A 15,923-nucleotide genomic window follows, 5' to 3' on the forward strand; every position below is an offset into this window, starting at 1 on the left:
CACTCATTCATTCACCCACTCACATACCCAATCAATCACCCACTCACCCACTCATTCACTCACTCACGCACTCTGCATGTACCACTTCTATCACTCAAATCAGTTCTGTAACTGTCGAGAAACCCCATCATGGTGACAAGGTCACATTGCCCCATCAATACACTAATCACATTACCCCATGTTTAGCATGCATGTTAGTTTATGTTTTATACACTGTATGATTTATGCATAATATATAATTATAATCGTTACCATATGCTTAATATGCATGCTGAGAACAGTTACATATCCCGCAGCAGCGCAGTAAAACCCATAGCAGCGTCAAGGCGATGCCGGCGAGGATGTTAATAATTAGCTTAGAACGTAACACAATTTAAAACCTCGGGGCGACGGTCAAACAATGAACGCGACCGACGTTTTTGTGCGCACCCACAGAGTACGAGAGCACAGACCAATCCACTTAGAGAAGACCCCCTCCGATGGAGAACGTCCCAACTTCTCAACAGCCCAGCGAACACTGTGAGAGTGACCAGTGCCGGATGAAGCGAGTGCCGGGCCTGTAGCGTGTGACGTTATAAGCGGGGCCCTAAATAAAAAAAAACACAAATATTAAAACACTAATTTTTAACCTTCTTGGTTCTTTCGGTAAAGTCACGTATAATGGAAATAATAAAATTATTAAAATAATAAAATAATTCTCACGACGTTTCGGCCACAACGCAAGCAGCCGTCCTCAGGTGAAGAACATGTCTGTCGATAAGACAGAGTCTTGAGAATTATTTTATTATGTTTTATATTTATTATTTTATTATTTCCCTTCTACGTGACTTTACCGAAAGAACCAAGAAGATGAATCCGTGCAGTCGCGAAAGCTTTAAATCGAGATGATCATTGTTGGAGTATTCCGCACGGGATGCGCTACGTCGATTTGAGATGTTTTTTTTTCTTTCTGGGAGACTTTCGGAGCCTTTGGAAGGCGACGTCAATGTCGGCAAGGAGGTTCAGGCGCAGCCCTGAAACGACTTGCTCACTCCGCTGCTGGTGGCGGAAAGCACTCCACCAGCGAGTTCCTCTCGGGAGTGCTTGGCCTACTCTTCCCTAAACGCTGCTGTGCCCGCGTGGAGTATGAATAATCCGCGTAAGGCACTACAACTAAGAGTACACGGTGTGGCTATCCGTAACGATCCTCTATTATTGTAACCATATACTATGAACAGGTATTGGAAGAGGTGGGGGTTACTGTACCCCCCAAGTTTTAATGCGGATATCTATAAAGTAAACTATTTTAATTTTATTTTACCAGGTAAGGCCCACTGAGCTATGTAACTTTTTTTAAATAAGCGATCTTGGCTTATCATCATGTGAACATTTATAGCAGCAGCACAAATGCCCTAAACGCGTGGTGATGTTGATTCTAAATATGGAGGGAAAACTCGGTGGACCCGGAGAAAAATCCACGCGACCACAGGGAGACGGAAAGAGAGATACGCAAACTCCAAATATACAGCAGCAGGCGTTGTCAGGGTCAGGATCGAACCCACGACCTCCTTTATACCAGGCGAAGTAGTTAACATCTCCGAGCCAATGTGATGATGATGATGAGAGAGACGCAGACTCCACATAAACGACAACAGCAGCAGGCATCGTCAGGGGTCGGGATCGAACCCACGACCTCTTGCACATCAGGCAAGGTAGTTAACATCTCTCAGCCACCGTGATGATGATGAGAGAGAGACGCCGCGAACTCCAAAAATACAGCAGGCGTCAGGGTCAGGATCGAACCCACGACCGTTTATACCAGGCGAAGTAATTAACATCTCCGAGCCAACGTGATGATGATGATGAGAGAGACGCAAATTCCACATAGACAACAGCAGCAGGCATCGTCAGGGGTCGGGATCGAACCCACGACCTCTTGCACACCAGGCGAGGTAGTCAACATCTCCTGGCCACCGCGGTGGCCCAAGCGCATCGCCCCGTGTTCGAAGAGGCATCAAGTGCGACGACTTCTTACCTTTTTGCGTGACGCAGGGAGCAGGGTTAAATGACACCGCGATTTTAGATTCTCTCTCGAGGGTCCTCTTGCAATGTTCTTCAAGGCGTCTTGTACGCAATCACATGAGGCGGGGGCTAGGTGGGTATGTAAGTGTGTAAGTGCGTTCTCTGCGTGAGTAGGTGTGTTCTTAACGAAACAACTTCTGGCTTAAAGTGGCGTGCTTGTGGCTTAAAGTGGTTGAAAGTGGTCGGCAGCGGCAGAGAGCAGCAGATGTCTCCCGTGTCAGCAATGGTGTTAATTTCTGTTGACGCAGAAACACCCACCAGACCTCGCCCGTCTCCGAGAGAGACTGACTGCGCCTTACGTAGCTGCCCCTTATCAGCTCGGCCGTGTGCGCGTGCGTGCGTGCGCGCTCCCCGTGTGTGTGGGTGGGTGTGTGGCCTCAAGGTGCACATAGCCTGGCACAAGCGTCGTGGTGACGTCACCGCCACTTAGTTGCGAATGGCGGTTGTTGTTGTTATTGTGGATGTGTGTGGGTGTGTGGGTGTGTGGGTGAGTGTGTGTGTGCGTGTGGGTGTGTGGGTGTGTAGATGTGTGCGTGGGTGGGTGTGTGAGTGTGCGTGAGTGTGTGTGAGTGTGTGTGTAGGTGTGTGTGTGTGGGTGTGTGTGAGTGTGTGTGTATGTGTGGGTGTGTGTGAGTGTTTGTGGGTGTGTGTGTGAGAGTGTGTGTGAGTGTGTGTGTATGTGTGGGTGTGTGTGAGTGTTTGTGGGTGTGTGTGTGAGAGTGTGTGTGAGTGTGTGTGTGTAGGTGTGTGTGTGGGTGCGTCGGAGTTGTGTGGGCGACACGTTCACGCCGCGTGGACCCTACAGGTGGATGAACCGCGCACCCTCCGATGTGGATCTTCCCCCGAGGCGGCTCCGCGCGGCGTGGCCTCGTCTCGGAGGGGATTGAACCGCGCGGGTCTCCAATCTACCGTCCCCGTAGACACAACAGCTCGGCCCGAGCCATTCGTACTTTGATACTCGCATTGTCGTTCTCTGGTCTGGCACTGGCGGTGAGACGAGGCCACAAAGACAATCCGTGCATGATCATCGACCTCCTGCACACCAGGCGAGGTAGTCAACATCTCCTAGCCACCGTGATGATGAGAGAGAGACACACAAACTCCAAATCTACAGCAGCAGGCGTCAGGGTCGGGATCGAACCCACGACCTCCTGTACACCAGGCGAGGTAGTCAACATCTCCTAGCCACCGTGATGATGAGAGGGAGAGAGACACACACAAACTCCAAATCTACAGCATCAGGCGTCAGGGTCGGGATCGAACCCACGACCTCCTGCACACCAGGCGAGGTAGTCAACATCTCCTAGCCACCCCAAAAAACTGCCTCAATAGGAAAAACAAAAAATCACCGCCGGCGACGTTTCGGTGCAAGGACCCTCGCTATCTGTGCACTGCCGCCGCATCACCGGCAAGGCGACTTTGGCGGCGACGTGCGAGCCCTGGGCTGGTCCCAAGGGCGACGAGGCAGACGGAGGTCGCTGGTCGACCCGGGCAGTCGGCGCCGGTGGCGGCGCAGGGGGTCGGGGCGGGCGCGGTGCGGAGCCGTCGAGTCTCTGGCGGGTTTGGTGCGGCAGGGAGCGGGGGAGGTCGTGGTTGGAGGCAGATGGAGGTGTGTCTGTGTGTGTGTGTCGTGTGTCTGTGTGTGTGTGTCGTGTGTGTTGTGTGTGTTGTGTGTCGTGTGTCTGTGTGTGTCGTGTGTGTGTCGTGTGTGTGTGTCGTGTGTGTGTGTGTGTGTGTGTGTCGTGTGTCTGTGTGTGTTGTGTGTGTGTCGTGTATGTGTCGTGTGTGTCTGTTTGTGTGTCGTGTGTATCTGTGTGTGTGTCATGTGTGTGTGTCATGTGTGTGTTGTGTGTGTGTGTGTTGTGTCGTGTGTGTGTCTGTGTCGTGTGTGTGTGTCTGTGTGTGTGTCGTGTGTGTTGTGTGTGTGTCTGTGTGTGTGTCGTGTGTGTCTGTGTGTGTATATATATGTTGTGGGGAGCGGTGGTGCAGCGGTTAGCGCTACGCTGCGCTGACGAACCCGGCGACCCGAGTTCGATTCCCGCTCACGGCCAACGCCCGGTGACGATTATCTGAACCGGTACTGGGCCTCTCCTAGTTCGACTCGGCCTTAAATGAACACCTGGTGCGGTGTGTAGTAAACATCGCCACTGGGGAGACAAAGGCGACCGGGCGTGGTGTTGGCCACCCACTCCATCGTGTGCCGTGCCGGCCTTCATAGGTGCTCGCTAACAACACTTGCCCCTACAGTCTGTTGAAGGCCATATTGGTGGGGGGGAGGGGGTGAGATCCTTGGCTTGTATGTATGGGCACTTGCACACGAATCGATGTGCGTGCTGTCGTATCGATGATGCGCTCGCTACCCCGTGTCCGCCGTGCACTCCTCTCAGTGCGGGATGAGTTCAGTCCGGCTTGCGCCACCTGCGCTTGAGGTGGGTCCCCCGCCCCTCCACCGCCTTACCTGGCTGGGTCACCCTCGCCCCCACCGGGACCACAGGCTCACCACACCTGTGTTTGCCGAGCACCCCGACTCAGTGTCTTACTGGAGCCGGAACAGTCCGGAATACCCTCTTCCAGTGATTACTTTTTGCACCCTGGCACATTCATTTCGTCCCATTCATTGATTTAGTTTAGTCCCGGTGGTTTTGTTAACCATGTTCATGTGGTTATATTACGTAGTGTAAGGGTGTCACGGTGGCTAGGAGATGTTGACTACCTCGCCTGGTGTGCAGGAGGTCGTGGGTACGATCCCGACCCCGACGCCTGCTGCTGCTGTATATTTGGAATTTGTGTGTCTCTCTCTCTCTCATCATCATCACGGTGGCTAGGAGATGTTAACTACCTCTCCTAGTGTGCAGGAGGTCGTGGCTTCGATTCCAACACTGACGCCTGCTGCTGCTGCTGCTGTACATTTGGAGTTTGCGTCTCTCTCTGTCATCATCATTACGGTGGCTAGGATATGTTGACTACCTCGCCTGGTACACAGGAGGTCGTGGCTTCGATCTCGACCCTGACGCCTGCTGCTGCTGCTGTGTATTTGGAGTCTGCGTCTCTCTCTCTTCCCGTGGTGGCGTCGATTCTCTCCAGCTCCTCCGCTTTTCCCCTCCCACATTTAGAATCGACGTCAGTGCGTTTCGGAGTATTTGCCCGCGATACATTTTCTCCGCGTGACAAAGTCGCTCCGTTGGGCTACCCACGTGTCAGCCGGGGTCAGCTTCTGAAAAAAAAAAGAACCCCCCACACAACAAAAGCAATATATCGATGTTTATTAGTCAAGCTTGCGGTAGAGGATACACGACTCCCGGAATGTACGACGGCGTGGCCGTGCCCGCGACAACGTCTCGCTCCCAGCGCGCCTCCTCCTGCCGCGCCTCGAGCCGCCAGGCGCCCGCGGCGCTCAGCTCCCCCATGCGGCCCTCCAGCTGCAGCAGGAAGCCTGCGTTCTGCGCGCTCGAGCGCGTCGTCAGGCACAGCGGCGCCCCTGTGACGACACAGCGGCGCCCCTGTGACGACACAGCGGCGCCCCTGTGACGACACAGCGGCGCCCCTGTGACGACACAGCGGCGCCCCCGTGACGACACAGCGGCGCCCCCGTGACGACACAGCGGCGCCCCCGTGACGACACAGCGGCGCGCCCGTGACGACACAGCGGCGCGCCCGTGACGACACAGCGGCGCCCCTGTGACGACACAGCGGCGCCCCTGTGACGACACAGCGGCGCCCCTGTGACGACACAGCGGCGCACCTGTGACGACACAGCGGCGCCCCTGTGACGACACAGCGGCGCGCCCGTGACGACACAGCGGCGCCCCCGTGACGACACAGCGGCGCTCCTGTGACGACACAGCGGCGCCCCTGTGACGACACAGCGGCGCCCCTGTGACGACACAGCGGCGCGCCTGTGACGACACAGCGGCGCCCCTGTGACGACACAGCGGTGACCCTGTGACGACACAGCGGTGACCCTGTGACGACACAGCGGTGACCCTGTGACGACACAGCGGTGACCCTGTGACGACACAGTGGCGGTAGCGGAGTCTGGTGACGGTGGAGGCACTACGTGTGGTTAGGAGATGTTGACTACCTCGCCTGGTGTGCAGGAGGTCGTGGGTCTGGTCCCGACCCTGACGCCTGCTGCTGTATATTTGGAGTTTGCGTGTCTCTCTCTCATCATCATCACGGTGGCTAGGAGATGTTAACTACCTCGCCTGGTATGCAGGAGGTCGTAGGTTCGATGGTGGGGTGGTCATATGGGATGGTCAGGGCGCTGGGCTCCTAACGCGGGACGTTGCCAGTTCGCCAATTAAGGACCGTTTCTCAAAACCCACCGCGCCGGCCCACCTAGCCGTGTGCCGCAGTTAGTCGCGTGCAGTCGGGTTAACAATGTGGGTAACAATGTGGGTGACAATGTGGTGAACAATGTGGGTGACAATGTGGGTGACAATGTGGGTGACAATGTGGGTGACAATGTGGGTGACAATGTGGGTGACCAATGTTGGACATCCGATCGCTCATCGGATTCCTCAAGTGTAAACTAACTTGATTTTGATTCTGATTGTGGGTTACGCCAACCTCTTCCAGACACGTCTGGTCACACGTGGAAGAGTAGGCCAATTACCGCCCTCCCCCTCCCGGCCGGACGGAGTTTGCTCGAGCCAGCAGTGGCGTGAGCAACAACTCCGCGCTCTCCGCTTGCCCCCTGGACGTTAAAGATACCCGTGGCGTCGTTCGCAAGACGAGGCCACCGCGTGCCTGCGTCGTGGTACACATTGCTCAACATTTGATAAAGTCACGTAGAAGGGAAATAATAAAATAAATAAAACATAATAAAAAAATAAAACATAATAAAATAATATTATAAAATATTTTATTATGTTTATTTTTATTATTTTATTATTTCCCTTCTACGTGACTTTACCGAAAGAACCAATAAGATGAATCCCTGCAGTCACGAAAGCTTTAAATCGAAATTTAACATTCGATAAATCACCTTCGTGTTCAATTCCCATGAGAGGTTTTTGTTGGGTGAGATCTCAACGTGTCGTTAACCCCGCCAACCAAACGACACTGCCAATTAGGAAGCTTTGTCACGTAAGCAAAATCGTGCCACTTCGTTGCTGTTTCAGCAGCACACCGGTGGTGTTGCAGAGTAAACCCCAAAGCGTCGAACAATTAGAGTACCACGCGACGTTCTCGCCCGGTGACTACAGGCAGCCCCATCATCCGGCGATGTTGCCAGAATTTGGTGCACACTCAGTGGTAACAGCGGTCACCCAAAATGTCACCGTGGTTGTTTGTGTAAGGACGGGCTTCTGCAGCCACAGCAGCCGCAGCACAAGAAAGAAATAAACACATTCCGGTCGGTGCCGGAAAGCCCTGGGTTTTAACGAGCAAAGTCAGTGGAGCGGAGAGCCACACTCTGCAGCAGCCGGCTCGGGGGGGGGGGGGGGGGGGGGGTCCCGTGCATCTGCGCGCGTGAATTATTAATTATAGTCGAGCGTTGACGTGGGGGGTGGGGAGGATGGTGCAGTGACATGTGGAACGCTCTTCATTCCGATATCAGGAAGCCACTGCGGATGTGCACTTTTGCATCTTGGCTGGGAACTCATTTATTTTAGAACTGCTTTTTGTGTTTAGTTTCCATTGTTTTGTGTTAGATTGCGTGAATATAAATGCGTCGTTAAACCCGCCACCACCTGACACAACCAATTAGTAAGGTTTAGTGTCACGTCAACAGAACGTGGCCAATTCGTTACTGATGATGCCGCTTGTAATTACTGGTGAAACGTCGAACTCGGATTGTAAATGTTGTGGCTTGGCTCTCCAACACACCGGCGTGCTGTACTAGTTTAGAATTGGCCACGTTCTGTTTACATGACAAACCTTACTCGTTGGCTGTGTCGGGTGGTGGCGGGTTTAACGACACATTTATATATTTACGCGATCTAACCCAAAAAAACCCTCTGTTTTGGATGATCTTCATCGCCAAAGCTTACGTGTTCAACTGTTTAGTTTGTTGTCCTTCCCCCGCACCTCCGATTCGCACGGTCGGCTACGTACGGTGCACCATCTCCAGCGGAATCCAGGACCTCGTTTAGATGATGCAACCTCGGCCCGAGTGCGTGGGGTGGTGGCAGTGGGATCAGGAAGGGAAGGGTGGGGAGGGGGACACATGGGTGGCTAAGCTGTAAACTAAAATATTGTTTTTATTTCACCAGGTAAGGCCCACTGATCTGTACAGCTCTTTTTCAGAAGTGATCTGGCTATGTATGATACCTAAACGAAGTGGCTTACTGTGTGGACATTTATAGCAGCCAAATACTCGAAACGCATGTTTCGAAATGTGGAGGGAATAGCTGGAGGACGTGGAGAAAAAAATAATCCACGTGACCATGGGGAGAACACGCAAACTCCAAATATACAGCAGCAGCAGGCTTCAGGGTCGGGATGGAACCCACGAACTCCTGCACACCAGGCGAGGTAGTCAACATCTCCTAGCCACCGTGGTGATGATGAGAGAGACACGCAAACTCCAAATATACAGCAGCAGGCGACAGGGTTAGGGATCAAACCCACGACCTCCTGCACACCAGGCGAGGTAGTCGACATCTCCTAGCCACCACGGCGTCCTGAGCACTTTGGTGGTGCCCGCCCAATCCCCCGCGCGTGTGCTGTGCCAGCTTCATAGGCGCTGGTCCGTCGTGACATTCCATCCGTGGTTGTAAGAACGAGGAACCTTCGTGTGCACTGCGAGTTTGACGGACAACGAGTGAAGGGTGCAACGTTACCCCACCTGGTTTGGCGACTCGGACCAACTCGGGAAGGATGGCATGGGAGACCTGCCCGTCGCTGAGCGCTCCGACAATTATCACCGCGTCAAACGCATCTGGGGAGAGAGAGGGCAGCTGTCGGGCTCTGCAATGTGAAACGACGCTTACCTTCACCATTGGAACCTCCTTTGCCAGTAGCAAAATATGATAATTGATTTTTTGCCCTATTATTTGGAAACAAAACTGACACCTTTTTTTTACGAGGAGTCATGTTTGTATTGACCACAATACCTGCAGTCGGAATACAAACAAAAAACATAACTCTGATAATGTATGCACTGTCCTTGAAATTAATTGGTCCACAACCGAGACAGCTTCTCTAAGAGCCTAGTCTCACATGGTGTTGGACCAGATGACGCCAAAAGGCGCACAACTCAAAGACAATGCACCATCAGAGTATGAGAGCTCGGGGTAAGCATTTACACCATTGGAACCTCCTTTGCCAGTAGCAAAATATGATAATTGTTTTTTTACCCTTTTATCTGGCAAGAAAACTGACACCTTTTTTTACGAGGAGTCATGTTTGCATTGACCACAATACCTGCGGTCGGAATGCAAACAAAAACCACAACTCTGATAATGTATGCACTGTCCTTGAAATTGATTGGTCCACACAAGAGACAGCTTTTCTTAGAGCCTAGTCTCATATGGTGTGGGACCAGATGATGCCAAAAGGCGCACAACTCAAAGACAATGCACCATCAGAGTATGAGAGCTCGGGTTAAGAAATTACACCATTGGAATCTCCTTTGACAGTAGCAAAATATGATAATTAGTTTTTTACCCTTTTATCTGGCAACAAAACCAACACCATGTGAGACTAGGCTCTAAGAAAAGCTGTCTCGGGTGTGGACCAATCAATTTCAAGGACAGTGCATACATTATCAGAGTTTTGTTTTTTGTTTGCATTCCGACCGCAAGTATTGTGGTCAATGCAAACATGACTCCTTGTAAAAAAAGGTGTCAGTTTTGTTGCCAGATAAAAGGGTAAAAAACCGACGCTTACCTATTGGTTATTATTATTATTTTCTTTTAAAATTTAAATGACAGCGGAGTGGGCCGTTCCCGTCTCTCGGCCGCCACGAGCCAACGACCCCGCCATTGAAATCGTTCGAGGCACCCAAGACCTCGCATTGACAGCGGTAAACATCGTCCGTCTTTCATCACGAAATAAAAAAACTCACCGGACTCGAGAGGCAAGGGATCGTCCCCCAACACGCAGCGCCGCATGCTCTCGTAGACGCCTTTCGTCGCGGCCACGTCCAACATCTCCGCGCTTCCGTCAATTCCGCGGATCCGTCGAAAGCCCAGCCGTTGCAGCTGACGGGAGCAAAGGGACGGCAAATGAGAACAACGCGTCGCGCCGGTGGGGTTTGTTGAAATCGCCGAGTTTGAAATCCGGCCGGCCGGAAGGATTTGTTATTTTTTTTGCAGCGCGGTTTTTGAAATTTGCATTTGCCATGACGACGCCGGTGAGGCATCCATGCCGTGCATTTGAACTCTTCTTCACCTTAATCTCACTCACGACACGTCAAGCTGGGTGTCGGGCTGCCGCAGGACAATACGCTGCCTTGTGGCACATCCAGAATATCAGGGGTCCCCAACCCTCGGGACGCGGACCGCTACCGGCCCGTGGCCTGTTGGAAACCGGGCTGCGCAGCAGCAGGAGGAGGTGAGAGCGGTGAGTCCGTGCGTGGGCCGCCCCATTATTTTATTATTTACCACTTCCGTCCGTGCCTCTTTCCCGCACTGCACACAGTGTTGGCGAGCCCACGAGCTCTAACCCCTAGTAGCCAAAATGAGTAAAAAACAAACGTCGCTGGAGAGCTTCTTTGAAAAGGGGGAAAAACCCAATGATGACCCCCCCCTCCACCCCGGTCCGTGAAAAAAATTGTCTTCCACGAACCCGGTCCCTGGTGCCAAAAAAAAGGTTGGGGAACGCTGCAGAATATGAACAGCTGCAGCCAACTCGTAAGCAACTGCTGCTGCTGCTGGTGGTGGTGGTGGAGTACTTGGGGAACTCTTGATTGTTGTTTTCACGGTGCACGGTGCATGTTGCAGGGGGGGAGGGGAGTGCTTATTTGCGCGTCTCTGTGTGCTAGTTTGAAGCTTGGGGAGGGGGTGGGGTCACGTCAGCTCCTCGCTCAACGCGGGGGCGGTGGGGTAGGGGAAGACGTGGGAGTAGGGTTTGGGTGGGTAGAGTTGTAACTGTGTGTCTCGAACTTCTTTCGCACCGTACGTAGCCAACCCTGACCTGCTGAGCCACGAGTCCGGTCCCGCACGCCACGTCCAGCACCGTGGCGCTCGCCCGCTCGCACGCGGGCACGCGGGACGCCAGCATCTCGGCCGCGAGGAACGGCGCACGGTACTCCAGCACGTGCACGTCCTGCGGGGACGCACGCACCAACACGCGCCAACACGCGCCAACACACACCAACACGCACCAACACTAACCAACACGCACCAACACGCACCAACACGCACCAACACGCACCAACATGCACCAACACCCACCAACACGCACCAACACGCAACAACACGCGCACGATGACGACGATAACACTGGTCAACAAAAAAAAACATATTTTTCTGGCCTGGACTTTTGCAGCTGTTTTAGACTAATTTCAGGGTGCTGATTCCAAATCTGATCTCAGATTTGCTCTATCACATCTCATTTTTATGCTATCGGCATACCCCATTTTCATTGATTTTACCCGAAATTAACTCTGTCACTTATGATTGCAAGTTGTTGCGAGTCAGTGACTGCTTTAGTGTTAAAATATGGTGCTGTATTTTTTAGGATAGTGTCTTTATAATATCGTTTTATGTAGATATCCACATTTATTTAATAGTTTTCTTCTGCAGTTTTTATTGAAAATGCAATATTTGATATCTCAAAAACCTGATGTGATAGACAAAAACTGATGCCAGATTTGGAATCAGCACCCCAAAAGTACCTTAAAGCCGTTGGAATACCTTATGCCAGAAAAAGTGTGTTGACCAGTGTTATATAATCACAGTAAACCGAGTCGCGGCGGTAATTTGACCGCGTATTGGCAGCGCCGGGCAGTGCTGCTTGGCAAGGTGGAAACAGCGGGAAAGCGTTGGCGGCGTGGAATCCGAGTCAAGTACTCAGACAGGAGACGCTTTTTGAAACGGACAATGGGATGAGAATGCAATTTCGCAGGTCGTAGACGAGAATGAATGAATGAAATCTCACAGAAGACAAGCGAATGAATGCAAGATCAGATCATAGAGATGACTTGTTGAAATACAGAATCAGAAAGTGTATTTATATTGGAGGAATCCGATGAGCTATAAAGCACGGGGTAAGAATGTTACTACAACAGACTGTACAATAACACGGTGGGGAGTGCAAAGTACAAGAAAGTAAAAAAAACACTCAAACACGAACAAATAAAACGAAACCATCCCCATCCTTCCAGGCTAAGCCCACTGAGGTATCAACTTATTTTTCAGGAGCGACCTGGCCACCACAAACGATAGCTCAACAAAGTGGCCCAGCATTTGGAAATTTGTAGCAGGAAAATAATCTAAACAATCTCAATGCATGTTTCTAAATGTCGAGGGAAAAACCGGAGGAACCGTACAAAAAAAATCCACGCAACCACGGGGAGAGAGAGAGACACGCAAACTCCAAATATACAGCAGCAGGGATCTGGGTCGCGATCGAAGCCACGACCTCCTGTATACCAGGCGAGGTCGTTAACATCTCCTAGCCACCGTGATGATGATGATGAGAGAGACACGCGAACTCCAAATATACAACATGCATCGGGGCCGAGATCGAACCCACGACCTCCTATATACCAGGCGAGGTAGTCAACATCTCCTAGCCACCGTGATGATGATGAGAGAAAGAGACACGCAAACTCCAAATATACATCAGCAGCAGGCGTCAGGGTCGGGTTCGCACCCACGACATCCTGCACACCAGGCGAGGTAGTTAACGACGTCACACCGCAGACAAGAGAGGTGAGGGCAATCTCACAGAGGGCAAGGCAACGACTGACTGAATGAAACCTCACCGCATCATAATCCTTTGCCCACTGCTCGTAAAAGCGAAGCTTCTCCGTGGCCGAGGAGGCTCTGTGCGCAGCGGCAACCATCTCCTTGACTTGCGGAAAGGTTCGAGGGAGCCCCTCCGCCATGGTCTGCGAACGTTGATTCATCAATCTGCGTAGACATTCACCAAACGACAGTCGTCACCATCATCATCAGCAGCAGCCAGGGTCAATCCACCGCTGGATGAAAAGCGTCCCGCAAGCTGCCGAGCGTTGTGCGATTCGCAGATGTCGCTTGTAATGATTGCATCGCTCCATCTCCCCGGTTTTTTAAATTCCATAATTGAAACCATCTCTCTCCCGGTTTCGTTCACCAACCCGCACTGACCGGCGTGGTGAAGTATGGACGAACCCCCCCTCCCCCCCCCCCCAACTAGCATCAGACGTACGAAGAAGACAACTTTAGTGGGTATATTGTACTACAGCAGCATATCCATCAATAAACACCACTGTAAAAACACGCAAATCCTGTAATTCCCACGACACAATATATTTCGTTCAGCCACAGCGAATTTTTTTTCACGAACTTGCACCGCAAATCTGCGAACAAATACAAACATATACATTTTATACTTTAAATATGTATTTTAAACGTTACTTTACACGTTACTTTACCGGACCAGGGGCACGATGATGGGCTCGTTCGTTTGGCGGGGTCACAGTATCCGTGCTCTCTATGACATCATTGCTCGGTGTTTGGTTAAAAACTGAAAGGCCAAAGAGTAGAGTGCTGTCCAGTCGTTACTTTGGCGTCACGCACCAAGTTGGGGGGGGGGGTCAGACATTTGTGACGATGTGTGACGAGGGGGGGGGGGGTGAGAAATGTGACGTCACATCAAAATGCGCAACTTTAAATAAATATAGACAACACGTTCTACTTAAGTAAATCGACTTTTTAATAAATGTTTTCTCCTACAACATCGGATTGCAGCGCCACATTAAATACGCACTACAATGACAATAGTTTAAAGCGATTTGAAGCATGTTTTATTTTTAAAATGGAAATATGGTTTTTCGGGGGGGGGGGCAGAGCTTTGTGACGTCATATTTGAGGGGGGGGGTCTGACTTTTTGTGACGCCGTGTGACGAATGGGGGGAGGGGGTCAAAAATCGTCCAAAATCGCGTGACGTCATTTATGGGCTGCCCCTTTGGCCCCTTGCATGCAGTGTGTTGGGGGGTGTATATTGGTCGCGTTCCAGCACAGCCTGCCAAGATATATTATTAGTACACTGCGCGTGAAGGACGCTGCTGCTGGGCAGTTGGAGGCAGTCGCCCTCCAGCAACAACAACGGAGGGCAGAGGAGCGACGCTCACAACAACGAGCGGAGCGCCGGGCGGGTAAAATCAAGCAAGTTGGTACAGCTGAGGGGTACAGCTGGTGGTGCATCTGCCGGTCATCTCAGTCAGTCAACCCATGGCACATGCAGGGTCTGTCCCGAGACCTCCTGCACCTAGCCTGGCACAGTAGGGGGTACAGCTGGTGGTGCATCAGCCGGTCATCTCGGTCAGCCGACCCATGGCACCTGAAGGGTCTGTCGCGAGACCTCCTGCACCTAGCCTGGCACAGTAGGGGGTACAGCTGGTGGTGCATCTGCCGGTCATCTCGGTCAGCCAACCCATGGCACCTGCAGGGTCTGTCCCTGAGATCGACTCAGCAGTAAACGAGTACCTGGTGCGGTGTGTAGTCAACGTCACTAGGGGAGACAAAGGCGGCCGGACGTGGTGCTGGCCACCCTACTCCTAGCCACCGTGGCGCCCCATGGAAGGCCGGCCCTGCATGGCACAACACCCACACACACACCAACACACACCCACGCGCACACACACTCACCCACACACCCCCACACACACTCACCCACACACGCCCACGCGCACACACCCACACACGCCCCCACACACGCACACCCACACACCCACACACGCACACCCCACACACAAACACCCACACACACGCACGCGCACACACACACCAACACACACACCCACACACCAACACACACACCAACATACACACACTAACACACACCCCCCCACACACACGTGCGTTGTTCAATCGCTGCGCATAAAACAGAACCCACGTCTGCGCTTTCACACCCCAAGATGTTTAAAGACGTCTCCTACTCACTGCCGCTCTTCTTCAGCAACGAGTAGCGCACTGACGTGGGTGGGTGGGTGTGTCCTGGGTGGGTGGGTGTGTCCTAGGTGGGTGGGTGTGTCCTGGGTGGGTGGGTGTGTCCTGGGTGGGTGGGTGTGTCCTGGGTGGGTGAGTGGGTGTGTCCTGGGTGGGTGGGTGTGTCCTGGGTGGGTGGGTGGGTGTGTCCTGGGTGGGTGGGTGTGTCCTGGGTGGGTGTGTCCTGAGTGGGTGTGTGTGTCCTGGGTGGGTGTGTCCTGGGTGGGTGTGTCCTGGGTGGGTGGGTGGGTGGGTGTGTTCCTGGGTGGGTGTGTCCTGGGTGGGTGTGTCCTGGGTGGGTGTGTCCTGGGTGTGTGCCTGGGTGGGTGGGTGTGTCCTGGGTGGGTGGGTGTGTCCTGGTGGGTGGGTTTGTCCTGGGTGGGGTGGGTGTGTCCTGGGTGGGTGGGTGTGTCCTGGGTGGGTGGGTGTGTCCTGGGTGGGTGGGTGTGTCCTGGGTGTGTGTGGGTGTGTCCTGGGTAGGTGGGTGTGTCCTGGGGTGGGTGGGTGTGTCCTGGGTGGGTGGGTGTGTCCTGGGTGGGTGGGTGTGTCCTGGGTGTGTGGGTGTGTCCTGGGGTGGGTGGGTGTGTCCTGGGTGGGGTGGGTGTGTCTGGGTGTGTGGGTGTGTCCTGGGTGGGTGGGTGTGTCCTGGGTGTGTGGGTGTGTCCTGGGTGGGTGGGTGGGTGTGTCCTGGGTGGGTGGGTGGGTGTGTCCTGGGTGGGTGGGTGTGTCCTGGGTGGGGGTGTTCCTAGTGGGAGTGTACTGGCTGTTTGCCTGTCACG

The 15,923-nt window shown here is 53.0% G+C and overlaps 1 protein-coding gene across 1 annotated transcript; it reads right to left on the reverse strand.

The window, feature by feature from the left end:
• Positions 1 to 5,307: 5,307 nt before the first annotated feature.
• METTL27 (methyltransferase like 27) lies at positions 5,308 to 15,157 on the reverse strand. The gene is made up of 7 exons (XM_061562166.1): positions 15,100 to 15,157; positions 14,644 to 14,747; positions 12,938 to 13,085; positions 11,143 to 11,274; positions 10,073 to 10,208; positions 8,852 to 8,944; positions 5,308 to 5,539 (listed from the first exon to the last, which is right to left on the reverse strand). The coding sequence occupies exons 3-7, from the start codon at positions 13,079 to 13,081 to the stop codon at positions 5,331 to 5,333; spliced, it is 714 nt and encodes a 237-aa protein (XP_061418150.1). The 5' UTR covers positions 13,082 to 13,085; positions 14,644 to 14,747; positions 15,100 to 15,157; the 3' UTR covers positions 5,308 to 5,330.
• Positions 15,158 to 15,923: the final 766 nt, after the last annotated feature.

This window comes from Lethenteron reissneri, chromosome 28 (genome assembly GCF_015708825.2).
Source record: "Lethenteron reissneri isolate LAM-NWPU_2019-01 chromosome 28, ASM1570882v1, whole genome shotgun sequence".
NCBI lineage: Eukaryota > Metazoa > Chordata > Hyperoartia > Petromyzontiformes > Petromyzontidae > Lethenteron > Lethenteron reissneri.

What these genes read in the sequence shown, in the direction of transcription:
- METTL27 (XM_061562166.1), bottom strand. Translation starts at nt 13,081, where the DNA reads ATGAATCAACGTTCGCAGACCATGGCGGAGGGGCTCCCTCGAACCTTT. An exon ending in GGGCAAAGGATTATGATGCG is followed by an intron (nt 11,275 to 12,937) that starts GTGAGGTTTCAT and finishes GCGTCCCCGCAG; the next exon opens with GACGTGCACGTGCTGGAGTA. An exon ending in GGTCCGAGTCGCCAAACCAG is followed by an intron (nt 5,540 to 8,851) that starts GTGGGGTAACGT and finishes GTGTCGTCACAG; the next exon opens with GGGCGCCGCTGTGCCTGACG.